Raw genomic sequence first — 24,536 nt, forward strand, 5'->3', positions numbered from 1 at the left:
ATGAACCGGATTTTTATTTTAATGAGTTTTCTTAGATTTCTTTGTGCTTCGTCGCCTATCTTAAATCTATTCTTTTAAAATTATTCATACTATTCAAAACTACACACAGCGGCAAAATTAACGGAACACCTTAAAAGTGGGACATGTTAGATGTCTCGAATTTCCTAAACATATTGTCCGATTTGAGTGATTTTTTTTTAGTACGTTATAGCCTTAGTATATAAGAAAATCGATGTAATGATATTGCTAGACAGGTGTCATTTTATACCGGGTGTAACAATCTGTGCTTATTCCCCTTAAAGTTCGGAACACCTTGTGGAATATTCTAGCAAATATAAACTATTTACATTAAACTCAATTGTAGTCTTGGGCTTTCTTAACATTTTGTTTTTTGATTCATTCGCTTATGTTCGATAATAAAAGAGATATCTACCTACTTTTATTTTACAAATGAGGTATGCTATTTGGTCTTGTAGGGCAGTCAATGAGGGTATTTGGCTCCGAATTCCATCCTACTACATCGATTTACTTGATATTTTCACAGTAACTAGGGAATTGCTCAAGAAACAAAGTCTACCCTATGCCGATGTGCGCTTTTATCTTGAGGGCGGTTCCCACCCCTTCTCGGGGGTGAAAAATGTTTTGGTTAAAATAGCCACGAAAGAGGCTAGAGAACCTAATTTTAAGCAAAAACTGTTCTATAATTATTTTTTGAAAACTCAATACTTTTTGAGTTATTCGTGGTTGAAAATTGGCCATTTTCATTGAAAAATGACACCTTTTCGGACGGATTTTTGCGAATACCTTAAAAACCATGCATCTAACAAAAAAAAACTGTATAAAATATTTCTGTAGGTTATAAAAAAAACAAAGAGATTCGTTCCTTCATAAATCTTCTAGTTAAAATACAAAGAGGGATATGGTAGGTAAGAAGAGTTTGTTTTTTAGCTGCATGCTCAAATCGGTGTATTCAACTTGAAATAACAAAGAAACTGTCGATTTTAGGTGTATAATGATACTAATAACTTGTAGTGCTTGAAAAGACCTTTCAAAACGAGCAATACTAAATGTCGATTACATTCAAACTAAGCGAGATATTCTACAAAAAAGTTGATGACTAATGTATTTTAAGAAGAAATGAGAAGTATATTTAACCCCTCATCCATCAGAATTTAAATCATTTTCCTTCTACAATACTTTTTATTATAGTGTTATTTCTATGTTCAAAAAGTTGGACTAGATTAAAATGAATGGTTTTTGAAAAAAGTAGGATCAAATTATAGAGCGCATTTTTAAATTTTCTTAAAAATCTTCATTTTCCTCAATGTAACTCGAAAAAGATAAGAGATACGAAAAAAGATACCACACAAAAATGTAGGACTTTTTCAGATAAAAATTTCCTTTTTATTTTTTATTACTGTATCTCTTATCATTTTCATGTTACATGAAGAAAAAGGAAGATTTTTAAGAAAATTTAAAAATGTTCTCTATAATTTGATCTTTTTTTTCAAAAACCATTTATTTTAAACCCGTCCAACTCTTTGAACATATAAATAACACTATAATAAAAGATATGGTGGAAGGAAAACGATGCATTTACATTTTGGTGGATGGGGGGTTAAAATTACTTCTCATTTTTTCTTAAAATACATTAGTTATCAATTTTGTTTGCAGCATATCTCGCCTAGTTTTAAGGGATCATATACGTTTCTCGAGCTTAAAAAGTAGTCTAAATGTAATGATAAATTGTACGAAAACTATTGGGCTAATTGATTTCATTTTTTTTTAATTTTAAAGGTCGACTCTTCAGGAGCATAAAACATATGTTAAAAGTTAAAAAATAATTAAAAACATGGCGGCTGCGTCCAGTGTCTTAGAACGTGTTTTTTTTTTCAGGCCAAACGGTGGGCATGATTCAGCTCGTAATATTTATCGAAAACAAAAATTGTTTATTTGTTATCATTTTTTAGAGTAATAGTTCTCGTGTGACGAGAGGAATTTAAGACAAAAAAAAAGATTACGGAAATGGTCGAAATTTTAAAAAAATAGTTTATTTTTTTATTGCTATTCGAAAATGGTTAAATTTAATCAAAAAAGCTCTCGTCATACGATAGTGAATCTAATTTAGAATATGTATACCAAAAATGAAGTTAATCGGACGAACGGTTAAGCAGTTATCATGCCCACCGTTTGACCTGAAAACAAAAACACGTTCTACGCCACTGGACGCAGTCGCCATGTTTTTAATTATTTTTTAACTTTTAACGTATGTTTTATGTCCACCTTTAAAATTAAAAAAAATGAAATCAATTAGCCCAATAGTTATCGTACAATTTATCACTACATTTAGATTACTTTTTAAGCTCGAGAAACGTATATGACCCCTTAATGTAATGGACCTGTAATATAGCTCATTTTAAAGGTCTTTTCAAGCACTACAGAAGGTGTTAGTAGCATTATACACCTAAAATCGACCGTTTCTCTGTTATTTCAAGTTGAATACACCAATTTGAGAATGTACCAAAAACAAACTATTTTCACCTACCATATCTCTTTTTGTATTATAACTAGAAGATTTATGAAGGCAAGTGTCTCTTTGTTTTTTTTTATAACCTACAAATATGTTTGATATAGTTTTTTTAGTTAGATGCATAGTTTTTAAGTTATTCGCAAAAAACCGTTCGAAAAGGTATTATGTTTCAATGAAAATAGCCAATTTTTAACCACGAATATCTCAAAAAGTATTGAGTTTAAAAAAAATTATAGAACAGTTTTTTCTTAGAATTAGGTTCTCTAGCGAATTCCGTGGTAATTTTAACCAAAAAATTTTCCACTCCTAAGAAGGGGTGGGAACTACCCCCAAGATAAAAGCACACATCGGCATAGGGTAGACTTTGAATTAGGAGATAAGTAGAGGCTGTTCCCAAAATTTCATTAAAATCCATGCGGTATGTCACACAAATGTTCTATCGGGTTAAGATCTGGACTATGCGATGGCCAATTCAAAGTCTGAAGATTTACCTATTGTAAATATTCGATTAGTTTGTGAACGTGAGGTTTTGCATTATCGTGCATTAGCAAAAAATTGTTACCAATATAAGGAGCCGATAGCATGGTAGCTAAGTCTTTCGCTATGTAAGATCACTGTTGTTCTGAAGCTATTTCCTTGTGGCATTTTTATAACCAACTATTTTCAGTGGGAGATAAGCCACAATTTTTCCAAAAAAAAATGATTTTATTAACAGATGAAGTTTTCGATCCAATAGCATTATTAATAATATTTAGAAAATATTAAAATATTACTAAAAGATTTTAAATCGAAAACTTATTGGTCCATTTCCTTGGTAACACCTTCAAGGCTTCTAAAATTTGCAAGCCAAATGGATGCTGAAGCGAAGAAGACAAGAGGGAATTCAAAAAACTTACAATTCACGACCCCGTCTGTTCAGCTGGTAAATTCCAACAGAAAATGGACCTAGTTACTCGAAGGAGTAAAGACCAATATAAAAATAAAATAAAAATTTTTCGATTTAAAAATCTTTTAGTAATATTTTAATATTTTCTAAATATTATTAATAATGCTATTAGGATCGAAAACTTCATCTTTTAATTGCCAGATGACGCTAGTCACCTAATATTTTCACTTCAGTTGCAATGGGTGGGAAAACCTCTCAGTGCGGATCAATTGGGATATGGAGAACAAGCCTACGTTCTTTCCGATGAGGCTCCAATAAGAGCCGAAAATCGCGATTCAAGGGACTGGACTGCGCTCCGTATTCTAATTGAAAAGTAAGATTGTTTTGCCTTCGCATTGCAACTGAATTAAAAATAAAATTTTTATTTGATTTTATTAACGTTTCGACACCCAAGTCGGGTGTCGTTGTCAAAATTTGTCAGTATTATTTTGTATTTTGACAACGACCCCCGACTTACGCGTCGAAACGTTAATAAAATCATTTTTTTTTTTGGTAAAATTATGGCTTATTTCCCATTGAAAATAGTTGATTGTAAGATCACTGGTTGAACACACCTATCGAGGTTCAAGTTCCTTGTAGCGCGTTCCATTTCTACCAAACAACAACAAAAAATACGGACTTAATTTTAACTTTAAATAATAAATCTACTAATTTTCACAACAAACCAGACTTTTTGGCTGTTAACAATTCGTCATTTATTAAATTGGTAATTTCTCATAGCCTACTTTAGTCTGGTCCATTAATCTAAGCAGAAAATGAGGATTTATTGATGAAAAACATGGCTAGTTGTTAACGCACCTAACTTTTTTATTGTCCAACATAAGCATAATATGAATCAAAAAAGAAAATGTTAATAAAGCCTAGGGCCACAATTGAGTTTTAATTTCAGTATTTTATATGTGGTAGAATATTCCACAGGGTGTTCCGAACTTTAAGAAAAAACACAGTATGATTGTTACATTCGGTATAAACTGACATAATACTTAATGACATAATGACTTAAATAATAAGGTTATAACATACTAAAAATTACTTAAATCGGACAATAGACCAGGGCGGATCTGTGAAAAAAGTCTATTTTTGGATGTGCGAGGTGGCATTCGGATTTTTGCAGATAAAGCTAGGTGATAATTTCAACAATAATAATTGACTTATGCTCCTTCTCAAATATGCCCGGAACATTAATAAAAAAATTAAAATATTTAAAAATTTCGAAAAACATCGATTTTTTTTCTACTTTCTTTGCTTATAACTTTAAAACGATTCATTTTGGAACAAAGTCGTAGAGAACTAAAATAAAGATAATTGAATTTTGTGTGATAAACGACTGGTTAAAAATGTCTTAAGTTATTACCCTTTCTGCAAAATAGCAATAAAAACAAAATAAGGGGACAAAATAAGCCTGTTTTTATTCAATGTGTTTCAACCAACCACTTTGGTTGCACTTAGAACTTTCGTAATTCGCTTGGAAAGATCTTACAACATACTTCAATCGTTCACCAAATTTGATTAAAATCGACCTGATAGATTTTGCAGAATAATTTTGCAATCTAAATTTTTTTAAAAAAGTTCAAATTTTTTAAAAACTTTTTGAAGAAAAAGTATACCATTTAGAAGTTTGCTTATTTTTTTACATAAAGAGGTTCTCTACCTATCTAATACACTTTACAGAATTAAAATCGGATTATTTAAGCGGCCTCTGCACTGTTTTAAAGTTATAAACAATTTTTTGGCTTATAAACAAATACAGTGAGGACGTTTGAGTTGGCATAAATTCATTTTCTCGAGAATAGGCGTCTCTGGAGATAAATCCCGAAACAGGTCGATTTTTATTTTTAAATTCTAATTTTTTGGTATGTATATCATACTAGTGACGTCATCCATCTGGACGTGATGACGAAATCGATGATTTTTTTAAATGAGAATAGGTGCCGTGTGATAGCTCAATCGAAAAGCTATTCAATTTTGTATTGACTAATATAAACATTAACATAATTATTTATAGAGGGTTTGAATTAAAAAATTAAATTAATTCCAATATTTAGATTACGTCATCACACCCAGATGGATGACGTCACTAGTATGGTATTTATGCCAAAAAATTATAATTTAAAAATAAAAATCGATCTGTTTCTGGATTTATTTCCAGAGTCGCCCATTCTCAAGAAAATGAATTTATTCCAACTCGAAACGTCCTCACTGTATTTGTTTATAAGCCAAAACATTGTTTATAACTTTAAAACAGTGCTGAGGCCGCTTAAATAATCCGATTTTAATTCTGTAAAGTGTATTAGATAGGTAGAGAACCTCTTTATATGTAAAAAAATTAGCAAACTTCTAAATGGTCTACTTTTTCTTCAAAAAGTTTTTAAAAAATTTGAACTTAAAAAAAAATAGATTGCAAAATTATTATGCAAAATCTATTAGGTCGATTTTAATGAAATTTGGTGGACGATTTAAGTATGTCGTAAGAATTTTCTAAGCGAATTATGAAGGTTCTAAGTGCAACCAAAGTGCTTGAAAAACATTGAATAAATAGCAGTCTTTTTGCCCCCTTATTTTCCATTTATTGCTATTTTGCAGAAAGGGTAATAATTTGAAGACATTTTAAACCAGTCGTATATTATACAAAATTCAATTATCTTTATTTTCTTTCCCTACGACTTTGTTCCAAAATGAATCGTTTTAAAGTTATAAGCAATGAAAATAGAAAGAAATCGATATTTTTCGAAATTTTTAAATATTTAAATTTTTTTTATTAATGTTCCGGGCATATTTGAGAAGGAGCATAGGTCAATTATAATTATTGAAGTTGTCACCTAACTTTATCTGCAAAAATCCGAATTCCACCTCTCACATTCACCTCAAAACATATCCGCCCTGGTCTACAACAAGTTTAGGAAATTCGAGACATCTAACATGTCCCATTTTTAAGGTGTTCCTTTAATTTTGCCGCCGTATGTATTTATTCTATCTTTATCTAACTAGAAAAATAAATCACAACTACTTGAATTGGTAAAATACTATAATGTTCACACCAGTGCCTTAGTAAACTGAGCATTTAAATATCGATAAAGTACTGAAAGTACTTAAGTACTTTTCAACTGGAATATCTCGAGGGAAGTAAAAAAAAAGACGTATTATCTCGTGGTCATCGAAATTTTTATTGAGTCATGGTTTTGTATCATTTTAGCAAAAAGTGACTGCTGTTATGTACATATTTCAATATTGCAAAAAAAAAACTATGCACTGTAGAGGAAATGCTCAACAGACGATTTTCTTGAAAACACTTGCTCTTTAAAATGAGACTTTCTAAATAAAAAATGTTATAAACAAAACAAAACAATGTTCCAGGGGTGGCCAAACTGTGGCTCGCGAGCCACATGCTGCTCTTTGAAGAATTACTTGTGGATCTCGATAAATGTACCCGAGACCCTTTTCAATTTTGTGTTCTCATTTAAAAAAATTATTATCGTTTCATATGTGTTTCAGAATTTTTTTTAAATTACTGACAACAAATATGAAAGACCAAATGCAACTTTATAACAAATTCCATTTCCGTCCAAGCTAAGAGTAATGACAAAAATCGAAAACTGCGCGAAAGCATATTAAGAGTGGCGCGACAAAAAAGTCAGTAATCAGCCCACTCCAGACCGATCTGTATATTAAGGGCCGGTTGTTCGAACGCTAATCAACAATGATCACTATCAAATATTTAATTACTGTCAATGTCAACTTTGATTGGGTTGCTGAAAACATAATTGATTATAATTATGAGATTAGTTAATCAATTAACTTAACAATATTAACATAATTGATTAACTAATTTCATAATTGAAATCCATAATTATGTTTTCAGCAACCCAAACAAAGTTGACATTGACGACAGTAATTAAATATTTGATAATGATCATTTTTGATTAGCATTCCAACAACCAGCCCTTAGCCATTTTACTCGACTTAAAAAAATTTGTTACAATATTAAACTAGAAAAACTTAACGAGTAAATAAAAAAGCCAGAAGGAATATTGACCGAAGTCCAAAATTTATTTCAAGACTTTTAAATCGTCTCTTCATTTTTTTCTGAATTAATTTGAAGTAAACATGGTGAATTTTTTATTACCATAATATGACCCAAACAACATCTGGAGAATTAAAATTAATAGAGACGCAAGAAGATCAAGCTCGAAAATAAAACTATAAGTCGACGCCGATTACCGAATTTTGTAAATTTGTACCAAAATCGAAGTACATACTCTAAATTAAAAAAGGATGCTTGTCGAATTATTTCCATATTAGAAACAACGTACTTGTAGTATGGACCATTTAATTCCATTTTAAAATTCGTGAAATCCTAACACATATCAGTATTAACTAACCAGCATCTGAAAGAATTACTGAGAAGTGCTACCACAAATTATTCACCAAATTTTAAAGAATTGCCAAAAGAAGGAAAACAAATGTTGGACAGGGAAAGGAACGAAAACATTAGAAACATGCTAAGACGATAATGATCATTTTTGATTAGCATTCCAACAACCAGCCCTTAGCCATTTTACTCGACTTAAAAAAATTTGTTACAATATTAAACTAGAAAAACTTAACGAGTAAATAAAAAAAGCCAGAAGGAATATTGACCGAAGTCCAAAATTTATTTCAAGACTTTTAAATCGTCTCTTCATTTTTTTCTGAATTAATTTGAAGTAAACATGGTGAATTTTTTATTACCATAATATGACCCAAACAACATCTGGAGAATTAAAATTAATAGAGACGCAAGAAGATCAAGCTCGAAAATAAAACTGTAAGTCGACGCTGATTACCGAATTTTGTAAATTTGTACCAAAATCGAAGTACATTCTCTAAATTAAAAAAGGATGCTTGTCGAATTATTTCCATATTAGAAACAACGTACTTGTAGTATGGACCATTTAATTCCATTTTAAAATTCGTGAAATCCTAACACATATCAGTATTAACTAACCAGCATCTGAAAGAATTACTGAGAAGTGCTACCACAAAAATTATTCACCAAATTTTAAAGAATTGCCAAAAGAAGGAAAACAAATGTTGGACAGGGAAAGGAACGAAAACATTAGAAACATGCTAAGACAGGGACCAATAGAGAAAAAAACTGAAAAAAGAAACCTGAATTGGTTTGGACATATAACTAGAATGAACAAGAACAGACTAGTAAAGAAGGTGACAGATGCCAAGAAACAGGGGAAAAGAAGAAGAAGCAGACCTAGAAAGGGGTGGATGGAAGAAATCCAGGAAATCGGAGCCAAGAGACGGAAAACAGCGCAACAGGTGAAGGAAATGGGAAGAAGACCGGAAGGCGTGGAAGAAATGGGTAAAAGATGGATAGGTGATAGCAAAGTTCGACTCTCTTATTGGGCATAAGGACAACGAGAAGAAGAATAAGGAAAACAAATGTAATTAATTAAGTTTTAATATTTCGTAATTTTATTTCTGTTTTCAATAAATAAAAGTTCTGTTAAAAAACATTGTACATACCTTCTTTACATACTTTTTGAATACGTTTTTAATTGCGGCTCGCGAAAAATTTTAACTTATGAAAAGTGGCTCTGGCTATCAAGGAGCTTGGCCACCCCAACAAAAATTATGTGTATAAACAAAAAAGTTACTCCAAATTAAAATTGATTTCGGGTTTAATTTATAATAATTTTTTTGTTTATAACCCTTTTGTAATTTAAAAAATCTCATTTTAAAGAGCAAATATTTTCAAGAAGGTCTTCTATTGAACGTTTTCATCTGGAATTCGTAGCTTTTTCACAATATTGAAATTAATGAAAAAAGTAGCTTTTTTAATGAAAAAAGTAGCTTTTTTCCTTAAATGTTAATAAAAAATCATGACGCAGTAAAAATTTCGATATCCACAAAATGTTACGCATTTTTCTATCGACTTCACCCAGACTTTTCTTTTCTATTCCAGTTAAAAAATAGCGGGTACTAATTTTTAGATTTTTAACTGCTTTTCAGCTGCGTTTCTTGGGTATTTGAGTAAAATTATTTTTAGTTTTCACTATTTTTAGACCTAGTTTTCTTTTTCATTCGAATTTTTTACTTTGGTCCCTTGAACCGGATTTTCATTTTGAGTTTTAGACTTCTTTTGTTTTGTCGTCTATATTCAATCAATTATTTTTTCAAAATATTCAAAAATATTTATTGTGTAACTAGAAAATAAATCACAACTACTTTCATTATTAAAATACTGTAATATCAACAATTGTTTTATCTCAAGCATTCATTATTCATTCCCCAGTAGATTAAAACCTATGTAATTTGTTCTAATTTGTTATAAATCAAATGGGACGTGATATTTTAATATATTTTGCTATTCATACACATTGTATTTTGTTTTAACTTGCTATTCCATGTGATTAAATATTTTTACGATTATGTTATTTATTAAAAACAGCATGTGGACCCGTGCATAAGTTGACTCAAATCGCTTTTCCATAGTCCAATAAAACCATAGTACAGAATAAAGAATCAGATCATTACATTATAAACCGCGTTACTATCAACATTGTATAAGACAGCCCTGCTCCAGGCAACGATTCTAGGATCAGCTAGACCTCTTATCTCATTCTATACAACAATGAATGTACTATTGGCGTTACATGACAAAACCCTCGAACCAAACTTATTTATATTGTTTTAATTTCAGGTCTAACGAAGGATATAACAAAAAATCGTCAACTTATGGCAATCAATCAAGATACAAATCATTTCTAGATCAAATAGATGATGTGCAAACCGTAGTATTATTTCCAACAAGTCCTATTGTCGGAGAATTTAAGTATAGCAATCCCCTCTCCTTGACTTCTTCAATATCCCTGCACGATTTATTACCTGCCTCCGAGCCTACAATGGTGAGTTAATTTGTATTTATAAAAGTGCTTTGTCACATTATACGTTTTGACCGGATGCGGTGAAAACGCAACCTTTTCGACCGTGCCGGACCGATCTGTCACACTATGCGTTTAGTTTTCTGCTGTTTGTAAGGGCGTCACGATGTCTCAAAAAAAGAATGTGTGTGTACTTTGTACGCACGTAAGAAGTTATTCTTCTATTATATAATTTTAACGAAGTAAATATACTTAACAGGTTATTTGTATTCTATTTAAATATTAAACTAACTTTCTTATCTACCACTTTCAAAATTTTTTTATTAAAACAACCAAAAATAAAAAAAAAATGAATCGTCCAGGATTGGAACCCGGTACCTTTCGATCTCTGACCGAACGCTGAACAACTAGACCACCGAGTACCGAGTCTCCTGTAATTGACACGTAAGTTTCGGATATAATTACACAACACGGTGACAAATAGATTGAGTGGTATCGTGATAAAAATGTTATACCTACATATTTTATTATCTTACTACAGAAGAAGAGAAATTCAAAGACACAAAAATTATAATAAATAATACATTTACTAAAAACACTAATATATTCTTTTAATGACTTATTTACGCTGATACAGATACTATCTTGAAAGATTAGAAACGAACTACATACTGTCTGTGTGCGCATGCGCGCAGTTTTATGAAAAATTTAACTCTTAATCGCGCCTAAAGAAGAATAACTTCAGAAATTTTGAAAAGCGAAAAACGCTATGAAAAACGAGCTGCTTATCGCGTGGTAAATTAAAGTTTATTGGTGGTTTTTAAACCACGTGACATTCGCCGGAGATACGGCTGGCGTATTTATTCATTTCTCGTTGTAATGAGGTTGCGACAACTTTTGGTTATATGGAAACCGCAAAGAACACTGAAAGGAAGGTATCTTCGTCATGTTCGTACCCTAAGAATGCTTGGGCCGTCGATGCATTCCGGTATTGCGGTCTAGTTGCGGCGATGCACAGTGTTCAAAATTGAAGGAAACGTGATCGAAAGTCAAAAGAAAAATAAATCTGAGAATGCCGAAATTAAGGGGTTTGTTTGTACTACTCATGATGCAACTTTTCAGCAAAAATTGATTTTTTAAGTTTGTTAGGGCCAGATGTATTAATGATCAAAAGTACAAAATTCAATATAATTTTATACATCAAATTTAAATCCTCAGAATATGCCTTTTACTTTGATTATTACTTCATTTCTGTGGATAGCTAATGTAAAAGTAATTATTGGAGATAAAAATACATACTTTAAAGAATAAAATGATATAGTTAGCTTCATGAAAAGGTGATTATAATTTTGATATAATCGGCTGTCTAAAAACCTATACAATTTTTGATAAAATTAATGTTTGACAGCGTATTACGTTTATTGTGCCATCTTGTGCCACGTTAAATCCTTCACTAGATGAAAGATTACAATGCAAGGAATAAAAAAATATATAACACAAACTGCGGAAAACTGCGCAACTGAGTACATGGCGCATTGCATCGAGCGCTGCGCGCGTTCAGTCTGAATTAATTGCATTTGTACGTATTGTTTACATGTATGTCAAACACATGATATTTGTTGGGGTTGCGAAAAGAGATTTTAGTTTTGATGAAGTAGTGTTTTTGCTTAATAGAGAATATATTGTACCGGGTGTCCCAATAAGAATGGCTCTCGGCCATATCTCAGGAACCGTTTATAGTAGAGCTTTGAAATAAAAAATTTTATGACAAAAGTTGCCTCAGGAAAAGCCTGGAAATTATTTTCATAATTGTGGGTCCACCGCTAGAGGGCGTAATTGAATATCAAAAATAAAAAAATCTAAATTTTACAAAATTTTCCTAATGAAGGGGCACTGGAAATCCGATTATTGTATTCTTCATCAAATTCTGCGCATATTTGATTTAACAAGTTTAACTCTACCTTTGCAAATAAGAGGTGGGGGTGAGTGGGAACCTTGCTATGAAAAAATGGCTGTAAGTCCGGTTCTGCTAAATCAAATTTTGAAAACTGGGTCTTCTTGAAGACAGATCTTTTTGTTCAATGTAAGCGTGATAATTTTGAACCATCCTAATAAGTAATAAGCCAGCTGGGAGGCGTTATTTAATTTTTTTCAGAAATCTAGTTTTCTTTGGAAAATATTAAATACAAGTATGCATTTTTAATCATACTTTATAAAATTAGATTAAATTAGCAATAGAATAGCGAAAACCGCATGTCGATACCTTTTTTCTATCTCAAGATATCTCGAGAAACGTGTAAATTTTATACATAACTGTTACTATCACCGGTAAACTAAGTTAATGAAAAGTAGTGTGCTGAGGAAAAAACAAAATAACATTTTCCAGAGGTCAACGTATAAAAATATAATTAATTAAAACAAAAATATAAAGAGAAACAATACTATTAAAATTAAATATAACACAGAACAAAAAGAACTACTTAGTGACGACCTAAATATTCAAATTGTTGCCCATCATACACTACTCTAGAATACATTATCCAGAGAATACTAAACGCCATTCAAAGCATATCGAGAGCAGAAATTGAGGCTGCTGTTCAATCTACTCTTGAAAGAGTAAATGTTTGCAACGAAAATGATGGGCAAAAATTTGAACGTTTATGTCATCACTAAATAGTTGTTTTTATTTCTTTGTAATAGGGCTTTTCAACGCTTCTCATTTGTTTCGAGCCTCTGTCATATGCCGTATAATCCGTGTATAATATTAATATACGAGATATGAACGAGGCTCGAAACAAATGAGAAAGCGTTGAAAAGACCTAATATACGTTGACAGCTGGAAAATGTTTCTTTGTTGTTTCCATAGCACACTACTTTTAATGAATTTCGTTTACCGGTGACAGTAACAGTTATGTTTTTAAATTTACACGTTTTGTAAGATATCTCGAGATAGAGGAAAGGTATTAACATGCGGTTTTCGCTATTCTGTTGCTAATTTTATCTAATTTTGTAATACGGTATTAAAAATGCATGTTTGTATTTAATATTTTCCAAGGAACACTAGATTTCTGAAAAAAATTAAATAACGCCTTCTAGCTGGCATATTACCCAGTAAGTTGGTTCGAAATCATAATTTTTACATTGATGAAAAAGATCTGTCTTCAACAAGACCAAGTTTGCAAAATTTGATTAAGCAGAACCGGACTCACAGCCAGTTTTTCATAACAAGGTTCCCACTCACCCCCACCTCTTATTTCCAAAGGTAGACCTAAACTTGTCAAATCAAATATGCGTAGAATTTTATGAAGAATACGACGATCGGATTTCCAGTGCCCCTTCATTAGGAAAATTTTGTAAAATTTAGATTTTTTAATTTTTGATATTCAATTACGCCCTCTAGCGGTGGTCCCACAATTATAAAAATAATTTCCAGGCTTTTCCTGAGGCAACTTTTGTTATAAAATTTTTTATTTCAAAGCTCTACTATAAACGGTTCCTGAGATATGGCCGAGAGCCATTCTTATTGGGACACCCATTAGTACATTAGTTTTATAAATAGCTATATTAACCATTTATTGAAGTTATACTTCTTTAGGCGCGATTGGGAAAAATGTTGGGATTTGGAGTAAATGTAAATGTGCGCGAATTCATCAAAAATTGTTAGCTCTACGCGCAGATACGTTATAGGGTTTTTCAACGCTTCTTATTTGTTTCGAGCTTCCGTCATAATCTGTCGCATAATCCGTGTATATTAATAAACTAAGCAGCAAAATTAACGCACCACCTGTAAAATGGGACATTTTTGATGTCTCGAATTTCCTAAACCTCTTGTCCGATTTAAGTTATTTAAGATGTTATAGCCTTATTCTTTAACAATATCTCCGTAATAATATTGTTGCTAGACGGGTAAGATGTCATTGTATACCGGGTGTACCAATAATACTGTGTTTTTTTTCTAAAAGTATTGAGTATTTCTTACCACTCATAACACTGTTAAAAATATATATACAGGGTGTTTCATTAAGAATGTCCAATGTCTGAGTTGTAGATTCTAGACCTCGAAATATTAAGATTTAACCAAAATCACTTAAATAAAATATGGCTCCTTACAGAGTTAGAGTGTGTTATTTAAAAATTTAAAAACTATGCTCAGTATTTTAAAACTATTCTACGTATCCTTCTCATACTTGACAGACAGTGTAGGTGCTATACACCCTATGAAATTATGTTAAATATTCGTTTCTAGTTAGTCCGAGAGGCGTACGAGATAGGGGACAGTGAGGGGTTGACTCTTTCCAATTCCTACTCCACTGGCGGAATTTCCATTTTAGCGCAATTTTTCAATTCTCCAATACTCGCTATGTAAATAACATACTCCTCACACCTAACGATAAAATTATTCGTTTTCGAGATATTTGAACTTAAACAAGTAACGGCACAGAGATTTTGAATAATGTATTGTGTCGCTTAATTTTAAAATATCTCGAAAACTTATGATCTTATCATTAATAATGAATAATATACTCTTCAGTCTTAACGATAAAATCATTGGTAATAGAGATACTTGAAGTTTAAAATTGAGCGGCACAATACATTAATTAAATATCTGTGCCGTTACATGTTTTCAAATATCTCGAAAACTGATGACTTTATCGTTGCGAATGAAGTGTATGTTATTTACATAGATAGTATTGTAGAATCGAAAAATTGTGCTAAAATGGCATTTCCGCCAGTAGCGTAGAATTTGGGAAGGCTCAACCATTCACTGTCCCCTGTCGTACGCCTCTGGTAATAGGCAAAAACGATTGTTTAACATAATTTTATAGAGTATACAGTACCCACACTTTTTGCCGAGTATGAAGCGGATACGTCAAATAGTTTTAAACCAATGAGCAAAAATATTTTTTAAATTTTTAAATAAAACACCCTGTAACTCTGTAACGAGCCACATTTTATTTAAGTGAAGTCGTCGCTGGGCCATCGAGGTGTAAACATCGTTAAAGCGCTCCGAAAAACCGGTGATTAAGAATTCTAATTATCTTATCAACAACAATAAAAAAAAAACCCATTAGCAATAAGTGAGAAAAACAAAACAATATGTTCCCTTCGGGGAATCTTATTGGGTTCAGAAATGGACAACCAGTTTATCAACAACAAAACATACAGAGTGATCCAATAAATTTACAAATACCACAAGCAACCAATAACCAACTACAGTGGCAGCCAACAATGATGAAGCAACCAGAAAATGCAATGAACATGAATATGCCAACTATGCAACAACAGTATCATACAACTCCTATACAGACAGTAAATACCAACCAGTTCAGCTCTCAACCAGTTCAGCAGCAAATGCCGACATCAAGTAAAAATAGTGCAAATATCGAAGACAGAGAAACTCACTATATGACATCAACCAGTGAAGATGAAGAAGAAAATCAGACAAACAGTAAAAACGCTTGGCAAGTCATGGGAAGCAATAAAAGAAAGAAAATACATAACAACAAACCAAATCCAAGCGAAATTGAAACAGGTAACCGATTCCAACCGCTGTCGAAAGAAACAGAAGAAAATATTGGAAACGTCGAAACCAACAAAATACCAAAACCTCCACCAATATTTGTACACGGGGTACAGGATTTCAAAGAGATGACAAAGCAATTAGAGGAAATAGCCAAAAAAGAAGAATACCAGACAAAAAGTTTAATAAACAACGTTGTCAAAATAAATTGTGAAACACCAGAAATATACCGAAAATTGGTTAAGGAGTTCAAGGAAAAAAATATATACCATCACACGTACCAACTAAAAGAAGAACGAGCCTACAGAATCGTGATCAGATACTTACATCACTCAACCAATACTGATGACATAAAAAGTGAGCTATCTCAGTTAGGGCACAAAGTGAGAAACATAGTTAATGTAAAACAACAAAAAACCAAAGAACCACTTAATCTCTTCTTTGTAGATTTAGAACCCGCGCAAAACAACAAAGATGTCTATAATATAACAGGCCTACAGAACAGAGTAGTACACATAGAACCTCCACGAACTCAAAAAAACAGTATAATACAGTGCATGAGATGCCAACAATATGGACATTCCAAATCATATTGTAATAAACCATACGTCTGTGTAAAATGCGGAGGCTCACACAATACCACCACGTGCAAAAAGTCAAAGGAGACGCCAGCCATATGTGCGTTATGCAATGGAGGCCACCCAGCCAATTACAAGGGATGTGATCACTATAAGAAACTTACCAAAGGAAGCAATAAAAACAATGGAGAGCATCAAAACCCATCAGCAATCTACACAAATGATATATACACAAGAAACACACAACAACTATCCAATCCACTGCCCCAGGGCATGAGCTATGCTGAAGTAACTAAACGCAACCAAACAGAAGATACAACCACTGTGTTAAACAAGTTTTTGGAAGAATTCAAGAATCTATTCAACCAACTAATCCAACAAAATAGCATGGTCCTCAACATGCTTACCATGCTTATGAACAAAATGAAATAAATGGCTAAGTTTCTTCGAATAGCCCAATGGAATGCCAACGGCCTTCCAAGCCATACAGAAGAAGTGAAAATATTTCTAGACATAAATAAAATTGACATATTTTTAATTAGTGAAACACACTTCACAAACAGAACTTATTTTAACATACCTAAATATAAACTATATCATACTGAGCATCCTGACGGCACAGCCCACGGAGGTACAGCAATACTCATCAAAGAAAATATTAAACATCATGAACTACTGAAGTACAAAGAAGAACACATACAAGCAACGACAGTAAGCGTTGAAGCACTTCCATATAATGTCAACGTAACAGCTGTGTACTGCCCTCCTCGCCATAATCTAAAACGAGAACACTATGAAGAATTTTTCCAAACTTTAGGACCAAAATTCATTGCTGGGGGAGATTACAACAGCAAGCATACCTTGTGGGGGTCACGACTTATAACAACAAAAGGCAGAGAACTGGCACATGTTATACAAAATAAGAATTACTCATTTATCTCAACGGGAACACCAACATACTGGCCGACCGATCCCAACAAAAAACCAGATTTATTGGACTTCTTCATAACAAACGGTATCGGTATAACTTATACAGATATAACACCAAGCTATGACCTAACTACTGACCATAGCCCAATAATAGCAACGGTAAGTACAACAGTTATCACTAAAAAACCAAAACTCCACCTGCACAACAATAAAACAAACTGGGACACTTACCGACAAATAATTCACTATACTATCGAAATAACAACGAGGCTGAAAAAACCGGAAGAAATAGAAGAGGACTATAACAAATTTATAAACATACTACAGTGCAGCTAAATCAGCTACCCCACAAAGTAGTCCCAACAGAAACATAAGTAATATACCTTTAGAAATAAAAAAACTGGTAGCTGAAAAAAGAAAGGCCAGATCTGCATGGCAACGAACACACACACCAGACAGCAGAACAAGATACAATCGCATCAGCAACAAATTAAAATCAAAGCTGCAAGAAGTCAAAAATGAGTCATTTACGAATTATATCACCAATCTTTCAAGACAAGACAACTCTATATGGAAGCCCATAAAAAGTAAGAGAAAGCCAATAACAGCATTACCTCCAATACGTAAAAATTCAACACCACCAGGACCATGGGCAAAAAGTGATAAAGAAAAGGCTGACCTATTTGCCGAGTATTTAGCAGAAGTTTTTACTCCACTAAATGACGACCAAGTACCAGAAGCGAACCAAATATTAGAAGAACCACTACAGATACAGGACCGAATAAAACTATTTACTCCAAAAGAAATTAGAGACGTAATTGCCACCCTAAACCCAAAGAAGGCACCAGGCGAAGATCTGATAACCGCAAAAATGTTAAAAGAAATACCCAAAAAGGGCATAGTTAAACTACTGCACATATTCAATGCAATACTTAGATGTGACTACTGGCCCAAAGCACTCAAAATTGGACAAATAATTATGATACCAAAGCCTGGCAAAAACCCTCTAGATGTCTCATCATATAGGCCTATCAGCTTATTACCAACAATCTCCAAGTTGCTTGAAAGACTTATCCTAAACATAATAAATGCAGAAATAAATCCACAAAATTGGATCCCAGATCATCAGTTCGGATTTCGACAAAGCCATTCAACGATACAACAATGCCATCGCATAGTCAACGCCATTAACCAGTCACTTGAAAATCAGCAGTACTGCACAGCAGCCTTTATAGACATCAGTCAGGCTTTTGACAAAGTCTGGCATCCAGGCTTGTTATGCAAAATAAAAAGAATTCTTCCAGCAAGTTACTACAACCTACTGAGAGCCTACCTACACGAACGGCAGTTTAAAGTAAAAGTTAATGAAGAAGTCTCGGAATACAAGCCTATTCACTCTGGCGTACCTCAAGGGAGCATACTAGGACCATTATTGTACATACTATATACATATGACTTGCCTACAAATGATAAAACAACCATCGGGACATTTGCAGACGACACTGCTATTTTTGCCAAGCATGACGATCCTATTGCAGCAACACAAAATCTCCAAGAGCATCTAAACTCACTTGAAATATGGCTGAAGAAGTGGAAGTTTAAGGTAAACGAAACAAAATCATCCCATATAACATTCACTCTCCGGACTGGAACCTGCCCACCAGTAACCATCAATCAAATAAAAATACCACAAAGTAATCAAGTCAAATATCTAGGGCTACACTTTGACAATAAACTCAACTGGAAACACCATATAACAAAGAAAAGAATGCAACTTGACCTAAAAACCAAAGAACTTTACTGGCTCATTGGAAGAAATTCCCATCTTTCAATAGAAAACAAATTGCTAATATATAAAGCAGTGATAAAGCCAATCTGGACTTATGGCATTGAACTGTGGGGCTGTGCTAGCAAATCCAATACTGTGATTATCCAGAGAGCGCAATCCAAGATACTTCGAGCAATAGTTAATGCACCATGGTATGTATCAAACCAAACTCTACACACAGATCTAAAAATTCCATATGTAACCGAAGTCATCCGAGAAAACAACAGAAAACACCACAACAAACTAGAAGACCATCCTAATCCACTACTTCATCCACTACTGCAACCTGTCCACAATAGAAGACTAAGAAGAAGCTGGCCCTCCGACCTAAGAGGTAACTGAGGAAACATCGCTGGATGTTTACCTCTCCACGTCACCACATTTACAATAATTTAATTTAATGTAAGACCAACAAATTGACTTACAGATGTTTGTTTTATATCTGATTGTCAATAAAGGGAGATAATAAAAAAAAAAAAAAATTTATTTAAGTGATTTGGGTTAAATCCTAATATTTTGAGGTCTAGAATCTACAAATCAAATTGGACATTCTTAATGAAACACCCTGTATAACGATATTTTTTAAGTAATTCACCCCCTAATGAAGGGATGAAAACTAAAAAAAACGACCCCTGTTATAATGTACTCGTTATACGGTATAATACCTTAAATATTCCAAGTTTTCAGCCGGATCACTTTTACAGTTCTAAACAAATTTAGTTTCGATCACGTTTTGACCAATTTTGAACACTGTGCGATGTCCGGTAGATGCGGCTAGGGATGGGAAAAACCTACCGGTTAAAACCTAAAACCGGTTTTTTTACTTCGCAATAACCGGTTTTACCGGTTGTTTTTTTGTCCCGGTTATAACCGGTTATTTCTTTTTAAAGTAAAAACCGGTTATTAGGTTTTTACGGTGATTAGGATTAGGTTTGGTATTATTTTGTATCTCAATCATAATTATTATTCTGAAGGAATTATTCCAAACAAAACCATAATTCAAATTTTATTTTCTTTATAAAATACAGAAGCAAACTGAAAGTAAACAATTATTAAGTTTTATTATATTTCCTTGAAAAGGTATTTGTAATCATAATATTTACATAAGAAGTGATCTGGTTTAATTAGACGCAAACATCAACTATTTTTCACAATTAACTGTTGACATTGAAAGTGGGTGAATGACTTTTTCTGATTACCAAAAATAATGCTCTGACTATGAATATAGAATTACTGATTACGAATACGAATCTCCAAGAATTTCCCTACGTTTTCAAAACGATAGACTCATACAGGAAGTATTAAATGAGTTAAAATGTACCTATTCTACAAATATACAAACGTGTTAAAAGTAACACATGTTCTTTCGATAGTACTAATTTTGATCATATTGATATCGAGTCGAATGGAGTATCGCAAACTAAAGTGTATTGCAAATGTAACTTTGTAACATATTGGATTTAAAAAAACCGAAAACCGGTTTTTCCAAAAACCGGTTTTCTTTGGCCTGTTATAACCGCCAGGTTAAACCGTAAGCAAAAAAAACCGGTATAACCGAAAACCGGTGTTTTATCAAAAACCGCCATCCCTAGATGCGGCAAGAACGCATAGTGTGACATCTCACTAACGAAAGTATCTCCCTAACTATTATATCGATTTAATATTTCCTTTGTCGCAGGGCTCGATAGATCACGTAGATCTTCAAAAATGCATAAGGTTTTTGAATGCAGGAACTTTCTTGGACTATTTGAAGAAAGACGAAATTCTTTCTGCGATGGAGCATTTTTTATTTCAGTGTACGACGGAATTTGCCAGGGATTCATCGACCTTTTTGAAAATGACAGACCACATAAGTAAGTAAGAAACATACAGTAATACGTTTACTTATAAAATATATGTTCTAGAATTGGTTCTAGATATCATTTTACAATTCTAGACCTCGGAGGTAAACTACACTATGTCGACATGGTGTTGTTTTGAATAAGTTCCTTTAATCCACTTATTTTATTAGTTGTATTATACAAATTGGTTATATATTGACAGTATATGCCGACGTACTGTTCATTTATTGTTTTGATTTAACTTGTTTGCAAATAATAATTACGTTATGATGAGTCATTTCGTTATTATCAATTATTGTATTTATGCGTCATAGATTGGTATCCCGAATGAAGTACGTGCCTCCTAGTGGCGGGATACGGGCAACAATACATTGGCTTATAGGGCAGTCCTTACAGTAGGGATCCTGGCCTATACAGAAAAATGCAGGCGGGTGTGGGGTAATACTGCACTTTGGTTGCATTGGTGGTGTATTGGCTAAACGTGCAGGACAGGGCAGGGTATGGTGCTGATAGAAAAGGCATTCAGGCATCAAATATCCAAAAATCTTTTCAGGCCATGATAATGAAAAGACCTTCTCCAAACGAAATAAAAAACTTATACTGAAATGATGGCATCTCCTGAGGTAAAATGTTCCGGAAGTAAAATGAGCCTCCATTCGGATCTCCGGGTGAGGACTATCTCAGGGGGAACACCATTGCAGGTTAGAAAAATCAGGATAGGGTCTTGGAATCTTGGTAGTCTTACAGGTAAGAGTCTGGAGTTAGTGGATGCGCTCAAACGAAGAAGAGTTCAAATTGCTTGTATTCAAGAAACTAGGTGGAAAGGACAAAGGGCGAAAGAACTAGGTGATGGATATAAATTGTGGTATGTAGGGAGTAGTAACACTAGAAATGGAGTTGGTATAATTGCTGATAGTGAAATGAAAGATAACGTAGTAGAAGTTGTAAGAACGAGTGATAGAATGATGTCAGTGAAATTTGTAACTGATAAAGAGGTATTGAATGTTGTGTGTGTGTATGCTCCTCAAACAGGTCTGGGTGAGAATGAAAGAAGAGCTTTCTATGATCAATTAGGAGACGTACTGAGTGATATTCCAGCGGAGGAGAAAGTTATAATAGGAGGTGATTTCAATGCACATGTGGGCCAAGCCAAGACAGGATATGAAACAATACATGGGGGATTAGGCTTTGGAACTAGAAATGAAGCTGGACATGACATGCTAGAATTAGCAACAGCATTGGATATGGCGATTGTTAACACATTCTTTAAAAAGAGAGAAACTCAACTTATTACCTACAAAAGTGGACAACATCAATCCCAAATAGACTACTTCATGATAAGGAAAGAAGACATACGTGAATGCAAGGACTGCAAGGTAATAGTTAGTGAGACAGTAAGCCAACAACATAAGCTGCTTGTTCTGGACATCGAAGTAAAAAGCGAAACTAAACAAAAATATCGGAGAGGACCACAAAAAATCAAGTGGTGGATGCTAAAAGATGAGAAGGAAGGCCTATTCAGGGAAAGAATAGTAGAAAAAATATGTTGGAACATGAAAGGAAGCCCTAACACAATTTGGAGAAAAATGGCCAATATTATTAGAGAGACGGCTATTGAAATACTTGGGAAAACGTCAGGAAAGAAGTTTGAGGATAAAGAGACTTGGTGGTGGTCAAATGAAGTACAAAGAAAAATAAAAGAGAAGAGAAAATTATATAAAAAGTGGCAAGAAACCAGATCGGACATAGCTCTTCAAAACTATATGGCCGCCAAAAAGGAAGCGAAAGTAGCAGTAGCAAAAGCTAAAGCAGAAGCGTATTCAAACCTATACGATCAACTTGATACCAGGGAAGGCGAAACGAAGATATATAAAATAGCCAAACAGAGAGCAAAGAAAGCAAAAGATTTTAATCAGATTAGATGTATCCGAGATGAAAATAATAAAATACTAGTTCACGAAAGGGATGTCAAAAAGAGATGGAGAAAGTACTTTGACAGCTTATTAAATGAAGAATTTGACAGACAGCCTGTAGAGTCAACGGAGACAGTAGCAGCAATGGTCACCAAAATAACCAACGAGGAAGTGGCTCAAGCGCTTCAAAAAATAAGGAAAGGAAAAGCGGTAGGACCAGATGATATTCCTGGGGAAGTATGGAGAGCATTGGGAGAGACAGGAACAAGGTGGCTAGCAGGTCTATTTAATAGAATTATGGAAGTTGGACAAATGCCAGACGAATGGAGAAGCAGTATACTGGTACCTGTTTACAAAAACAAGGGAGATATACAACAATGTACAAACTACAGGGCTATAAAACTGCTTAGCCACACCATGAAAATATGGGAAAGAGTAATTGATAGACGGATACGTGAAGAGACCGAAATATCCGAGAATCAATTTGGCTTTATGCAGGGTAGATCAACAACAGATGCAATTTTCATTATAAGGCAGTTGATGGAAAAATACAGGAGTAAAGAAACAAACGCTCATATGGTATTCATTGATCTTGAGAAAGCATATGATAGAGTTCCTCGAGAGAATCTGTGGTGGGCACTCAATAAGAAAGGAGTCCCTGGTGAATATGTAAAGATTGTGAGGGATATGTATGAGGGAGTAACGACTAGTGTTAGGACAGGTGTGGGAGAGACTGATAAATTTCATGTGAAAGTAGGATTGCATCAAGGTTCTGTGCTTAGTCCGTATTTATTCTCATTAGTTTTGGACCAGATAACAGCGAAAATACAGGGTAACATTCCATGGTGCTTAATGTATGCTGATGATGTCGTGTTAGTAGGAAATAGTGAAAGAGACTTAGAACAAAAACTGGAACAGTGGAGACAAGCTCTGGAGGAAAAAGGTTTAAAAGTAGGACAAAAACAGAGTATTTGGAATGTTCATTTAAAGATGGAGCTACTACAAATAAAATGGTATCTTTGGATGGTGAAATGATTGTAAAAAGCAATAGTTTTAAGTACCTAGGATCGGTACTGCAGAGTAATGGAGAAATAGATGGAGATGCATGCAGTAGAATTAGGACTGGATGGATGAAGTGGAAAGAAGCGAGTGGGTGTTGTGTGACAGAAAAATTCCAATGAAGCTGAAGGGAAAATTCTATAAAACAGCCATAAGACCAGCTATGATGTACGGAACTGAATGTTGGGCAGTGAAAAAGAAAGAGGAGCAGCGAATGCATGTGGCGGAAATGAGAATGCTTAGATGGATGAGTGGAGTGACAAAGAAGGATAAAATTAGAAATGAGTATATTAGGGGAAGTCTAGGTGTGGCACCAATTAATGCCAAAATGAGAGAGTATAGGTTAAGATGGTTTGGTCATGTTCAACGTCGAGACGATAACCACCCAATACGAAGAATAGCTGAAGTGCAGATTCCTGGAAGGAGTAGGAGAGGAAGACCAAAGAAGACCTGGGGGGAGACGATAAGGCAGGACATGTTGGTAAAGGGGATTAACATTGATATGGCCCAAGATA

General features: G+C 33.6%; 1 protein-coding gene across 2 annotated transcripts in view; it reads left to right on the forward strand.

Annotated features, from left to right (window-relative positions):
• LOC114339437 (uncharacterized) overlaps positions 1–24,536 on the forward strand; it is a 138,700-nt gene that overhangs the window by 80,822 nt on the left and 33,342 nt on the right. For both annotated transcript variants that reach the window (XM_050654717.1, XM_050654718.1), the window contains 2 exons: positions 10,171–10,375; positions 20,887–21,061. In XM_050654717.1, the coding sequence (XP_050510674.1) occupies positions 10,171–10,375; positions 20,887–21,061 (380 nt within the window). The remainder of the gene's footprint in view (positions 1–10,170; positions 10,376–20,886; positions 21,062–24,536) is intronic.

This window comes from Diabrotica virgifera, chromosome 6 (genome assembly GCF_917563875.1).
Source record: "Diabrotica virgifera virgifera chromosome 6, PGI_DIABVI_V3a".
NCBI lineage: Eukaryota > Metazoa > Arthropoda > Insecta > Coleoptera > Chrysomelidae > Diabrotica > Diabrotica virgifera.